Below are 14,305 nucleotides of genomic sequence, written 5' to 3' on the forward strand. Positions count from 1 at the left end.
CTATTTCATTTCTGTCCCTGTTTACATAGTTTAACCATAATAATAAAATTATAGCAAGATTAGCAGAAGGGAAAACAAAGGATAATAATGGATTACATTAAAAAAAATCCACCAACTTTTCAGTTCGCTTATACACATACATCCACATGACAAAGGACTGGAAAGGAAATGGAAAAATTCAATGATTTCCTGCAAACACACTGCAATTGAGGGTTGATTGTGTTTGTCATTACTATGTTTCAGGCTACATTGACTCAAATATATAGTCAATGTCAAAGGTACTATCAAGTGTTTCAAGCCGCGAGCGACTGGCTTGAGGATGCCCACGAAATGCTGCAGCTGGCAGGCAACGGCCTGGACGTGGAGAGTGCGGAGGACAGTCTCAGGAGCCACACGGAGTTTTTTAGCGCAGAGGATCAGTTCCAGAGTAATCTGGAGGAGCTCCACGGCCTGGTCGCCAACCTCGACCCACTCATCAAGCCAACTGCCAAAGAGGAGCTCGCCCAGAAAATGACGTCCCTGGAGGAGAAGAGCCGGAGGGTGATCCAGGACTCCCACGCCCAGCTGGATCTCTTGCGGAGGTATTGGAGTGGCTTTAATCTCTGTATTCTAGTGACATGGGAGGGTTTTTATATTTTTATTGATTTCAGAGAGGAAGGGAGAGGGAGAGAGATAGAAACATCAGTGATGAGAGAGAACCATTGATCGGCTGCCTCTTGCACACCCCCCACTGGGGATGGAGCCCACAACCCGGGCATGTGCCCTGACAGGGAATTGAACCGTGACCTCCTGGTTCCTAGGTCGATGCTCAACCACTGAGCCACACCAGCTGGGCAGAAACATGAGGTGTTTTGAAGTGAATTTTCACACGGAAAAGAGGAATATACTAATGGTGAACATCCACGCCTAAGTTCATTCTTCTCTCTTGAGCACGGTTAGGCATATTGATGTCAGAGCTCTGGGACTGGGACTTGATGTTGCTGATCGGTTTTTGTTGGACCTTTTCAAGGTGTGCTGCTCAGTGGCAGGATTACCAGAAAGCAAGGGAAGAGGTTATCGAATTGATGAATGACGCCGAGAAGAAATTGTCTGAATTTTCTTTCTTGAAGACGTCTTCCAGCCGTGAAGCAGAAGGAAAACTGTCCGAGCACAAGGCTAGTCGTGTTGCTGTTTTTAACGTCCTCTCGTTGTCTTTGTAAGGGTCTCTGTGATACCGCTGCTCCAGAATCAGGTCAACCCAGCCTCACCGGGGCTCCTTAAACATGCAAAGGACACATTAAGCATGCTTCATAGCAGTTTTTACTTACGTGCATGCTGTCTGTCACTTTTTTAGGGTTCAGTTGGAAATGCACGGCTAGGTTTAAAAAGACATTCAGAGCAATTGCTTCTGATAGAGTGTGATGCAATGAATTCCAGTAAATCCTTTCTGGCGATAACTTAGATGAATTCAAATACAATTTCACAATTAGTAGCTGAGTCACCCTCATATATCATAGCAATATAAGATAGATGATACCATCCTTAAATACTAAACTCAGTTCCCTTATATTTTTACTGCCTTTTAAAAATGGAAGAATTTCATCTCAAGCAGCAAATAAACTTTGGTTTTTAATAAATAAATATTCATCTTGCCTCTTTCAAAAAAAAATCCAAGCCTAACTCAGTGAAGAATTCCATGTAAAAGTAAGAGTTAGCAGAGGAAAAAAGAATGTATGTTGGGACATTTCCTTTTGCAGGTCATTGTGGGCTTTATTCAAATCCATAGAACTTTTGTAAAAAATCTCTCCCTCTCCCCCACCCTCCTCTCCTCCCCACCTTAGGCTTTAGTGTCAGGGGTTCACTCTTTCCACGAGAAAATCGTGGCCCTGGAGGGTAAGGCTTCACAACTGGAGAAAGCTGGAAATGATGCGAGCAAAGCGACCATCGGCAGGTCCATGACCACGGTCTGGCAGCGCTGGGCGCGGCTCCGGGCAGTGGCGCAGGACCAGGAGAAGATCCTGGAGGACGCAGCGGATGCGTGGGAGAGCCTCAGCAATAAGGTGATTTCCTTCACTCGTGGGCTCCTGATCACTTCTTCCCTGATGCTCATGTATTTTGAAAAGCAGCATTTGGCCTTTGTTTTAAATTGGCTATACAATTTAAAGTAAAAGGCGTTTTTCCCCATATCTCTATTTCAAGGGCATGAAAACCAAATGATGAAACACTGTACAATCTGCAATCTGCAATTTAGTCCCAAGTCAGGGCCCAATCATTTTAATAAGAAAACCAAGAAATTAAATTTTGAAAGGAGGACAAGTCCTCCATTTGCCAGTTTCTTAGTGAAACGTTCTTGCCTGGCCCTGAAAAATTATAAAATATGCCTTTCTTTGCCATGGAAACGAGCAGGAATTTAACCAATGTCCCAAGTCCTATATTAATTTTTTTCATCTTTTAAGGAGGATTCAATGTTTTAAGACCCATCTTCCTTTATAAATATTGGAGTTTTTCATTTGTCCTTTACTTAAAACACACACACATACTTTTTCTATGTTATGCAATCTCTGATAGCCCTGATATTATTTTGATATTAAAGCTTTAGACCCAGAATTATAAAGATGGTTTTTCCTTTCATGTCAAGAAGATTGTCCAGGCTTTAGTTTCCTGGAATTTGGAGTTTCCACCCTCATCTTTAATGAGCTTTGATGCACTAGTATCAAATGTGTATTTATAGGAGTTTCCCCATGTGTTCAGTTTATTTTCTAGCTTCATGTTACATACATTTTTCATCAGGTTAAGAAAGCCACTGACATGATCAATCAGCTAGAAGGTAAATTACCGGGAAGTTCGGCAGAGAAAGCCTCAAAAGCAGAGCTCTTAGCTCTCCTGGAACATCACGACGCGTTCACCCTGGAGCTGGACCAGCAGCAGGCGGCCTTAGGCATGCTGCGGCAGCAGGCGCTGAGCATGCTCCCCGATGGCGCCGCTCCATCCCCCGGGGAGGAGCCGCCGGTCATGCAGGAAATCACTGCCATGCAAGATCGGTGCCTGAAGTAAGTATATGCCCTTCCTTCTCTGTTACTGAACCCGGTCATGACCCAAAGGGATGAGTGTGGGTTTAGAGTCTGGGGGTGCTCCATCATGCCACCTTACAACTGGGGGATGGAGAATCCGTTCCCGTCATCCCTGCTTCCTATTTTTCTTAGCTCTTCAATTATTTATCTGACAAACATATCTAGTAGTATTTAGAAATACAGGGATGAACCGAACGGATTCAGTTGGTGCCTTCATGCTGTTCACAGTCAAGCAGCAGAGATGGGCAACTACAGGGGCCGTTCGGGTGAAGCATGGAAAAGGTGAGAAAGGACCACAAAGTGGAGGCAGGGAACCTAGGAGGGCAGTCAAGGAAGCGGCTGAAGGCGGAGCAGCTTGCGCGAGGCAGCGAGGGGAGAGGAGAATTTTGCAAAGAGGGGGATAGCCTGTAAGAAACCTTGGAAGTAAGCATGTCACTTTCAGGGAACTGTTGGGCGATGCAGCTCTTCCTGAGAAACAAAGCTTGAAAGCAAACAATTGAGAGCTACTTAGGACCTAGTTCTGAAAAGCTTGATAACTCACTGGCTAAACTGGATGACTGAGAGATTAGAACAAGGGTGATGCCAAAGTTCAGGCAAATAAGCCTTTCCGAACTTAGTAGATAGAGGAAGGTAAACTTAATGATACATGACCGGCCTGATTCACTTATGGGGCCAGAGAATGAATGTCAATAGATCATTTAACTGCTGTATTAGCTATTATTGTTCATACATGGCCTACATCCACCTCTTCAGTTATAGATGAATTCAGGGTAATTGGGCTCCACTTCTTTAAACTTTTAAACCAAATTTACATCAATTCAAAGAAAGACTTACAATTTGGGTGTTGAACATTATTAACTGTAAAATTTCCAAAGCTTGACTTTAAAGACTGGTTTCTAATAGCCACAGATATTGCAATTACACATCACTTTTAAAGACTGATGACCCCGATTCATGTGAGTAGATTTCCGGAGAGAAACTAAATCAACAATGTTCTGGTTATTTTACATAGAACATTAACTGCAATGTAGTAGCATAGGAGTGTGTCAGTTCTCAATTTTCCAGGGAAAAATCATTCACTTCACCTGATGTATATTCTTCCAGTATACTTGAACCAAACGTAAGTCTTATTGAAAATTATCTGGCAGTTTTGGGGACGTGTATTTACTTGCAAAAAGATCTGAGATTTCGCCTTTAAAAAATGTCTGTTTTGGATAATATAATGCTGTGAGCTAGGGGTTCCTTTCATTTCCAGTTCACTTCTGCTTTCTCCCTGAAATGTTTCTGAAGCATGCAGGAGAAAGTGAGGAGTAACGGGAAGGTGGTGAAGCGGGAGCTGAAGGACCGAGAAGGGGTGGAGACACAAATCAATTCCGTGAAATCTTGGGTTCGGGAAACGAAGGAATATTTGGAGAACCCAACAATAGAAATAGATGCTCAACTTGAAGAACTTCAGGTACAAAACTCTCCTCATTCCTTGTACCCACCATTAAAAAATTGCCCTGATTTTAATATGACACATTTGTTTAGATTCAATGAAATACTGAATTAAAAATTTTCAGAAGTGTGTTATATAAAAGGCTTTTAGTATTATTTGATGAGGTTTTTGTTCTGTATAAAGTGGACATGTTTCTTATTCAGAGGCTAAAGAAAAGTTTGGGTTTTCTTAAGAAGTTTCTCTAATTCCACACTTAATCATGTATTGATGGACAATACATTGTCTTGTCTCTATACCCATGGAAATTTCTTTAGGCTCCCAGACATTTCTTGTTTTGATCTTTTCTTCAGATTCTTCTAACAGAAGCCACAAAGCACCGACAGAACATTGAGACAGTAGCCGAGGAGCAGAAGACCAAGTACCTGGGTCTTTATGCTATTCTACCTTCTGAGCTCTCCCTGCAGCTAGCAGAGGTGGCCTTGAACCTAGGAACTGTCCATGACCAGGTAAACCCGTGCCCAAGAAAGAGTGTCTTTCCCTTCTTTTACAGGCTCAGCATTCTTGTACAAGAGTTCTTGATTTTCACAACTACATCTTTATGAATATAGAGTTTAAAATCTGATCAGCATAAAACAATACTATTGCCCTGGACAGTGTGCTCAATGGTTAGAGTGTGCGCCTGCACACTGAAGAGTTACAGGTTCGATTTCCCATTGAGGGCATGTATGTGGGGGTGCAAGTTTGCTCCCTGTCCCCTGTTTGGGGCGCATGCAGTAGGCAGTCAGTCGATGTGTCTCTTTCACATCATTGTTTCTCTCTCTCCCTTCCCCCTCCCTCCCTTCTACTCTCTCGGAAAAAGCAATGGAAAAAATATCCTCAGTTGAGGATTAACAAAACAAAAAACCAATACTGTTAAATTAGATAAAACATACACACACCAGATGATCACAGACATGAACAATAATCTATACTAATAAAAGGTTAATATGCTAATTAGACTGGACATCTTTTGGACCACCTTCTGGACATCCTTCCGGACAAAGCCATGGTGGCAGGGCCGAGGTAGAGGTGGTTAGGGGCGATCAGGCCGGCAGGGGAGAGCAGTTAGGGGGATCACGCCAACAGGGGAGAGCAGTTAGGGGGATCAGGCTGGCAGGGGAGAGGAATTAGGGGGATCTGCCAGCAGGGGAGAGCAGTTAGGGGGAGGTCAGGCCAGCAGGGGAGAGCAGTTAGGGGGATCAGGCCAGCAGGGGAGAGCAGTTAGGGGGATCAGGCTGGCAGGGGAGAGCAGTTAGGGCAGTGGTTCTCAACCTTTCTAATGCCGCGACCCTTTAATATAGTTCCTTATGTTGTGGTGACCCCCAACCATAAAATTATTTTCGTTGCTACTTCATAACTGTAATTTTGCTACTGTTATGAATCATAATGTAAATATCTGTGTTTTACGACCCACAGGTTGAGAAACGCTAGCAGGGTCACCTAAGACCATCGAAAATCACAGATATTTACATTACGATTCATTAACGGTAGCAAAATTACAGTTATGAAGTAGCAACGAAAATAATTTTATGGTTGGGGGTCACCACAACATAAGGAACTGTATTAAAGGGTCGCGGCTTTAGAAAGGTTGAGAACCACTGAGTGAGGGCGATCAGGCGGGCAGGCAGGTGAGTGGTTAGGAGCCAGCGGTCCCAGATTGCGAGAGGGTGCACGCTGGGCTGAGGGATGGACCCCCCCCCCCCCGCCACGTGCACAAATTTCATGCACCGGGCCTCTAGTGTCATATAATTAGAAATAACTTACCTGCTTTCCCTTAACTTTTTCAAAAAAAAGACAACAGAACAACAACAGAAATAAGACATATACCATGTGTTTAACAAATATTCATTGAGTGCCCAGAGGCTACCAGCCACCCTTCTAGATGTAGTGCAGCCTTTCATTTATACGAAGAGAAAATTTCTTTACCTTCTTTCCTTTGGCATCTTATTATAAGCAAAAGTATGAATATTTGTTATCAAGTCAAACCACAGCCATTAGAAACAGGTAAATGTTAACGGTTCTTTTTCGCCTTCCACTGGAGGTGCTTCATGTTCTCTTGTCATCCTGTAGGGATGCGATTGCAAAGTTAGACAGAGTTACCAGGTCATTAACAGCTGCTCATGGGAAGGTGCTCGGAAGCGTGTGCGTTCCAGTGATAGGGCAGAGGTTTGCATAGTGTGAAGAAAATTTCTTAGAGGAGGAGTCTGTGTGCTGAAGGTCACAGTACTGGTAAACAGAGATTCAAACGCAGCTATCGACATGGCCATCTATGAAGACGCTAAATATTTGATGCGGGAATCACTGTACATGTGTTGCTTGTTTTGTTCCTTTACTGAAAGAGCAGCAGAAAGACCTGCAGCGAAGGCATGAAGGTGGGGGAGGGGAGGCTGCACGGAAAACATGTGAGTTTGTAACTACAGGGGCCGCTTTGACAAAGCTCACGGATGCCAAAGCAGCGGGAACCACCTGAAGTCCCTTGTCGACACTGAGGTTTTTAGTATGTTACCCAATTTTAACCATGCTTGGTTTTGCTGTTCTTATTGATTGTTTAGATCCAGGACAAAGTGAAACAAATTGAACAGAGCAAGGCCACGAGCCAGGAGTTCAGCCGGCAAATTCAGAAGATAACCAAAGATCTCACAACTATTCTAACAAAGCTGAGAGCAAAGACAGATAACTTAGTTCAAGCTACAACCGACCAAAAGGTAAGGAAAGAAAACTGGGAACATAAGGAGTGCCGCTGAATACATTCAGTATCTTTTGGGAGTGAGTACATTTTGGGAATATCTTTTTTAAAAAAAAGAGCTTTTTGATCAGCAAGCTTCATTAAAACCAGACAGTAAAGAGAGGCAATAAAGAAACTCTATAAATATGATAGCATAGATCTATTTACATGATATAATTTATCATCACAATTGAACTTTACTCATAAATATACATGCATGTGTGGGTAAGCGGGAGAAGTGTCAGAGAACTAAATGATGAGTTAGGAATACGGGTATGCCAATTCCAAAGTGAAGGATGTTTTTGGGAGCTAAATCTGAGTTCTCACTCTGCTGATGAGCTAAGTGACTAATCCTTTTGGGTGGAGCAGAAGGAAAATGTTACTGCTCTCAGCCTCATAGGAAATAAACACCAGGGTTGCAAAACATCCTGCTCTGACTTCCAACCCAAGAAATGGAAATGACCTGATCATGGTCATACAAATTATTTCTATTTATCTTATACAAAGATCATTTAATATCATCCTTCTGAACTTGAAAAATCTGGAGACATTTATTTCCTGTAGTCTGATGTTCTTTCATTTTGATGACCATCTAGGTGCTAGGGGAGGAATTGGATGCCTGTAACTTAAAGTTAATGGAACTGGATGGAGCCGTACAAAAGTTCTCGGAACAGAATGGCCAACTGGGTAAGCCGCTGACCAAGAAGGTCAGGAAACTGATGGAACTCCACCAGCAGACCAGCAGACAGGCCGAGACTCGGTTCTTCAAGCTCAGCCAGGTATGTGTTCCAGGCCAGGAATCCAACTTTCAAGCGCAGAAATTCTCTGTTCTGTTTTCCTCTTTTGAAAATAAATAAAAGGATGATCTTGACAATGGTGAGAATAATTTATTACGAGTAGCTTATTTCACACCGCATTTGTGTTCCTAAGAATTAGACATACAGAGCCTGCCTTTTTTTTTATATCAAGCTGTATTATAAATTCATTGACAAAGGTGGTCATGTAAGTACACTTTTGGGGTGAATGTTTTGTAAACTGGAAACGTATTTTGTAAAATGAATATTCATCTATTAACATATTTCATAATTCAGTTTGTGTGAATTCAAGTATCTTAAAGTAAGATATGTATGTAGATAGACAGATAATATTTAATAGCTATCATTTCCTTAACAGGTTCAGGTCACACACATCCATCATAATTGTTGAGTATAGACTCAACTTTTGCTAATCAATTGTGCATGTTTTCTGTAACCAGGGACAAGTTAAATTAGAATTTGGCAACCAATGAATGACAATATTGAAACCTGGAATGCCATAATCCCCGCCCTCAGTGAGGATGGAGTACAGAAGGGAGGAGGCAGAAAAGGGAGCTAGATAGATGAATAAGAGATAAGAAGAGAGAACTTTCTGTAAAGGCAGATTATTCAAACATATGAAGTACTTGGACTTTATCCTAAAGTCACTGGGAAGTCCTTGAAATATTTTCAGCAAGGACATGCTTTACCATGATACCCTTTGTAAACTAAAAAAAAGGGGGGGGGGCGGATTCCTATGAAAAGTAACCTCACTTGGTGCCTATTGTAAGTTACTAACTGGGCAGGTCATGGTGGGTAGTCACACCCCAGGCCTATAACTTCTTTAGTGAAAGGTTTTAAGCCACCCCTCCCTGTCCACTGTTTTTGTGCTTCTAGAATAGCACACCTTTAAAATAAACCGTAACCAAGAGAGCCTATAATCTTGTTAACTACCCTGTAATCCAATCAGCACCTTCTAATCTTGTCCAATCTTCCTTACATACCCACCTTCATTTTTTTTTTAAATATATTTTATTGATATTTTACAGAGAGGAAGGGAGAGGGGTAGAGAGCTAGAAACATCGATGAGAGAGAAACATTGATCAGCTGCCTCCTGCACACCTCCCACTGGGGATGTGCCCGCAACCAAGGTACATGCCCTTGACCGGAATAGAACCCGGGACCCTTCAGTCCGCAGGCCGACACTCTATCCACTGAGCCAAACCGTTTTTGGCCCCACCTTCATTTTTAAATGAAGCTGCAAAGCTGTTATTCTGTGGAGCCTTTGAGATCTTGCTCCCTGGCATAGGTCATCAGTTACCTCAAATAAACTAACAAAAATTCTCTATGGGTTTGGACATTTTTTACGTTGACACTTTAAATATCTCAGATATTATAATGATCAACTATAGGACTGTTGTATCCAAAAAGAGACAGAAAACTGATTTAAAGCTCAAGAAATAGAGGTTTCCTTTATTATCTGAATGTTAATGATTTTTTAGGCAACATCGCATTTAGAAGAATACAATGAACTGCTCGAATTCATTTTGAAGTGGATTGACAAAGCTAAAGTGTTGGTACATGCAAAGATTGTGTGGAATTCTGCAAAACGACTTCGGGAACAATACATGTCACATCAGGTAAGTTGAGGAAAAATAGCTTTCAAAGAGTAACTAAAGGAGCAGCTTAATTTAAGTGACAAAACTGAGAAAACTTAGAGGTCCGTGATGCCAAATTACTGTAAGTGCCAGATTAAAAAAAAAAAAAAAAAAAAAAAAAAGCTAAGTAGTTTGACAGTAGCTACCTATGAGATTTCATAAGACTGTAAATAAATGGATACCCTCTACCTCCCCTAGACCAGGGGTTCTCAAACTTCGGCCCGCGGGCCACAAGGACATTTATCTGGCCCGCCGAGGACATTTATCTGGCCCGCCGGGTGCCGCTGCCTGTCCTGCTTAGCAGCCGACTCGTCCCGGGCCTGCAGTGCGCAAAGGAATTTGTTCATAGTTTTTTTTTAAACTATAGTCCGGCCCTCCAACGGTCTGAGGGACAGTGAATTGGCCCCCTGTTTAAAAAGTTTGAGGACCCCTGCCCTAGACTTTCCTTTCTCAAGACAAAAATAATTGCTCCACTTTTTGCTGCTTCTTTGAAACAGTTATATGCCGGGATACGGTGGGGAATTCTTCCCAATGAAGAGATGTAGTGACCGACAGAAAGATGATAGAGTCAGACTCGTGGGAAAACCAAGCTCTGCCATTTAGGGCTGTGTGATTTGGAAGAAACTGCTTTCCCTCTCTGAATTCAGTCTTCCCATCAATATGATGGAGATGCCAGTGATTTACACTGCAGAACTAGTACGAGGATCAAATGGTGAAACTCATGTGCAGACATTAAGCACCTTATCTGACGCGTGCATGTTGAGCTCTCCGGCTCCGCCTTCTCAGCCTGGCCTGTCTCCTGGCCTTCCACAGGAAGTAGCGGTCAGCTTTGAACCAGAAATGAGTCCACATCACAAGGTGGCGTGTTGCTTCATTTCCTCTGCAGTTTTCTCTGGGACATGTCATCCAGGAAATTATTTCATTCTTTTATAACTCAGGTTTGAAGTAGATATAGATATCTAACAGCCCAGTTATCTTGCAGTAAAATACAGAATGCCTTTTAAGTTACATGGATACCCTCAAGTATTTTAGATTTTCTCTTTCTTTCATTCTGACTTCTGTATGCTTATGTCTTTTAAATCTATCCTCTTTTCTATTCCACTTGACAGGATTCTAAGATTAAAGCCTCATTTTCTCCCTGGACTTCTTTAACAGGCTTCTAATTGGTTTCCTGTACCCACAAATCTTTCTTCTCTAATCAATCGCACACACTCTTCTCAATAAATCTTCCCTAAACAACCCCAATTTTCTACTTGAGGATATGCTTACGTATTAACAGACAAGACTTATGATACAACTGGTTGTAAACAATGAAAAAAATATGCAGCCTCATTAGAAATCTACAAATACAAATTTAAGAGAGAGAACATATTTTAACAATCAAGGTAACACTGTTGGTTAAAGGTTATATTTAAAGAAGCGAGAGCTCTCAAGTACTCTTGGGAACTGGATAAAATCTCTTTGAAAAACAATTGGCAGATTGGATCATGATCATCAGAATGTTCCTGCTCTGTGGTCCACAATGTAGAAAATATTTTATGCAGGATTAGTCATGAGAGTGGACTTTTAAAGGAAACATAAATGTCAGTTCATTTTTCTGAGTAAGTTTTCAGCTATAATAGAATATAATGCAATCTTTATAATGACCATAAAGGCTTTTTCTTTCAAATAACTCCCGTGCTCATTTGTTTATTCAACAAACATTTATAAAGTATTTTTCAAAGGTAGGAATTTCAGGAGGCACTTGGAGTACCAATAGTATTTCCTGTCCCTGCCCCAAGGGAGTGGATAATTAAAGGGACAGATCTAGACAATAACACTCCAGGTGATGGTGATGCAGGCATTAAGGGATCAAGTTGCCGAAGGATCCCACAGAGCGTGCTCCACCCAGACTGCCGGGTTTGAGAAGGTGAAAGAATTGTCCTCAGAAATGGGTGATTCTGGGCTGAGTCCTGAAAGATAGGCAGCCCACCTCTGTAGTACAAGAGCGAGGGGAGTTCCTCGTGGTGCACTGGAAGGAGACTCTGGGGAGGAGGCGTTGAGGAGGCTGGAAGAAAGAGGCCTCGGAGATTAGAGTAGAGAGCGAACGAAAAGGCAGAGCATGGAAGCTGGGTAAGCACTTGGACTTGATCCTAAACTCACTTTGAAGCCTTTGACAGATGTTCTGCAGGCAAGTGACAAGTACAGACTTGTGTTTTTAAGAAAGATGACTAAACTGCCCCATGGAAATGAGCATGTTGATGAAGGCAAGACCACATAGGAGGTGATTGATTAGAAGGTGGCTGTAGTACTCCAGGAGGAAGCGACAAGGCCTCTCTTTGGAGGCTGAGAGAAGACAGGCACGGGGTGTTACGGAGCTGGAATTCCGTGTTTGGAGACTGTGGGAGTGGCTGCACGGGAGGGAGGAGCCAAGGACAGTTCCCAGGCTTGTTTGACTTGGGCAGTTGGGTGGGTTGAGTACAATGGACAGATATTGGGTGTTGGTGGTTACCTCCCACAACACTCAGGAGAGGACTCGGCCTGCACACACTGTTCCAGCAAGTTCTCTTGTGCCTGCCTTTGTAACTTAAAGCCACCTGAGTTTATCCAAAAACAGTGCACAGAGAGAAAATGCATGTTTCCAATGTCAGGTGAAAAAGAAAGATGGAAAATTGTAGGTGGGTTAATATCTCAATTACCTAGAAATGTACCCACACATAATAGCAGTTATGGCTTACTTAAAGTTCTCTCTCAGGTATGGGATTATGGAATATTTTATTTATACACTAGAGGCCCAGTGCATGGATTCGTGCACCAGTGGGGTCCCTCGGCCTGACCTGTACCCTCTCGCAATCTGGGATCCCTTAGGGGATGTTGGACTGCTCCTTTTGGCCCAATTCCTGCAGGCCAGGCTGAATCCATGCACTGGGCCTCTAGTATGCATATAAGATCTTTGGTTAATCTCTTCCTGCCTTCCCCTTCCCCGCTTTCCTTTGAGATTCATGCACCTCTGCAGGATATGAAACAATTTGAAGCAGAGCTAAACATCTGTTCCATGTTTTCATGCCTATGCATTGAGCATCTGCCCCCTGGTGGTCAGTGCACATCATAGCTACCGGTCGAACAGTCAAACAGTTGCTTAGGCTTTTATATATAGAGATATATAGGGTGGGCAAAGTAGGTTTGCAGTTGTGATTATGTGAAACAGTTTATTCTTTTATTATTTACTAATTAGTAATTTACTAATTCCTGTATTATTCATTTATATTATAACTGTAAACCTACTTTTACCCACCCCATATATAATGTTTATTATGAGAAAAAGTATACTCTATTTTAAAAAAATACATTTTTATTGATTTCAGAGAGGAGGGGAGAGGGGGAAGGAGCGATGAGAGAGAATCATTGATCTCTGCCTCCTGCATGGCCCCCACTGGGGATCAAACTGTGACCTCCTAGTTCATAGGTCGATGCTCAACCACTGAGCCACACGGGCTGGGCTTTCCTCTCTTTTTTAAAATCGGAGTCTATTGCCTCAGAATAATGCCTCACCTCCCACAGGTCTTTGTACGTCACTCACCCAGTACCTGCCCATGCTGTGCTCACTCCCCTCTGTGCTTTTGCCTGTGCTGCTCCCTGTCGGTCAGAATGCAGACAGCCCTCAGACTCAGCTCCGAGTGAGGCTCTTTCAGGAAGCCTTCTCCAGCGGCCTGCAGTTCATCTCTCCTCTGTGCTCCTCGCCCCTGTCTTCTCTCTCACTCCACTCAGGCCGTGCACAGCCCATGGTTGTTAACCCACTCGTGTTAGTCCCGCTCCCAGTAGATGGTACTATCCTGAAAGACCAGGGTGTGTTTCGTTTGTCTTGGGATCCTAGGTTGCCTCTACCCGCTTGTCTCGCTTAAGGCGAGTGAGCAAAAGTCTGTTGTTTGTTTGCAGAGCTTTCGTTTATTTTCATTTCGTAGGTTAAGAGTCCAGCCGTGGGCAAACTACGGCCCGCGGGCCGGATCCGGCCCGTTCGGCTGTTCTATCCGGCCCGCGGAGCCGAAAGAGCGGAGGGTTCTCTTGCTCTCCCCTCCGCTCCTTTACTTTGAATTTATATTAGTTCACACAAACACTCCATCCATGCTTTTGTTCTGGCCCTCCGGTCCAGTTTAAGAACCCATTGTGGCCCTCGAGTCAAAAAGTTTGCCCACCCCTGGTATAGACTATGAGAGCTGAAACGCATTTCCTTCGTTGAAATACGTGTGATGAAGGACAGGAGGCCCAGCGGCCTGAGGAAGCCACCCTGTGTGCAGAGCACGGCCCGTGCTGGGTGCTCTGTTCCTACCTTCGCCAGGGAGCAGCGCGGGGTGGTAGACAGAGCCCGAGCCTCATGGTCCAACACTCAGTAACACGTGGCCTTGGCAAATGGTTTCCCGTTTCTGAACTTTGACCTCTTATTCTGTGAAATGGGGTTAATAGTAGGTAGGGAGTGGGCACAGGGGCGTGCAGATTACACATGAGGGCACACAGGGCCCACCCTATGCAGTGCATGTGGGAAGTGTGGATTACGTCTCCTTACTCCCTTCCCAGTCCGATGGTCTTTACGGTACACCACACCATGCTGATTACCAATACCTCTC

At 43.3% G+C, this 14,305-nt stretch overlaps 1 protein-coding gene across 5 annotated transcripts in view; it reads left to right on the forward strand.

Moving 5' to 3' along the window:
• Positions 1-14,305, forward strand: part of SYNE1 (spectrin repeat containing nuclear envelope protein 1) — a 400,736-nt gene that overhangs the window by 231,247 nt on the left and 155,184 nt on the right. For all 5 annotated transcript variants that reach the window (XM_080663595.1, XM_080663598.1, XM_080663597.1 and 2 more), the window contains exons 79-87: positions 244-581; positions 1,010-1,154; positions 1,821-2,039; positions 2,770-3,029; positions 4,341-4,506; positions 4,839-4,994; positions 7,080-7,232; positions 7,849-8,031; positions 9,549-9,686. In XM_080663595.1, the coding sequence (XP_080519721.1) occupies positions 244-581; positions 1,010-1,154; positions 1,821-2,039; positions 2,770-3,029; positions 4,341-4,506; positions 4,839-4,994; positions 7,080-7,232; positions 7,849-8,031; positions 9,549-9,686 (1,758 nt within the window). The remainder of the gene's footprint in view (positions 1-243; positions 582-1,009; positions 1,155-1,820; positions 2,040-2,769; positions 3,030-4,340; positions 4,507-4,838; positions 4,995-7,079; positions 7,233-7,848; positions 8,032-9,548; positions 9,687-14,305) is intronic.

Source organism: Plecotus auritus (assembly GCF_963455305.1).
Source record: "Plecotus auritus genome assembly, chromosome: 4".
Classification (NCBI taxonomy): Eukaryota; Metazoa; Chordata; class Mammalia; order Chiroptera; family Vespertilionidae; genus Plecotus; species Plecotus auritus.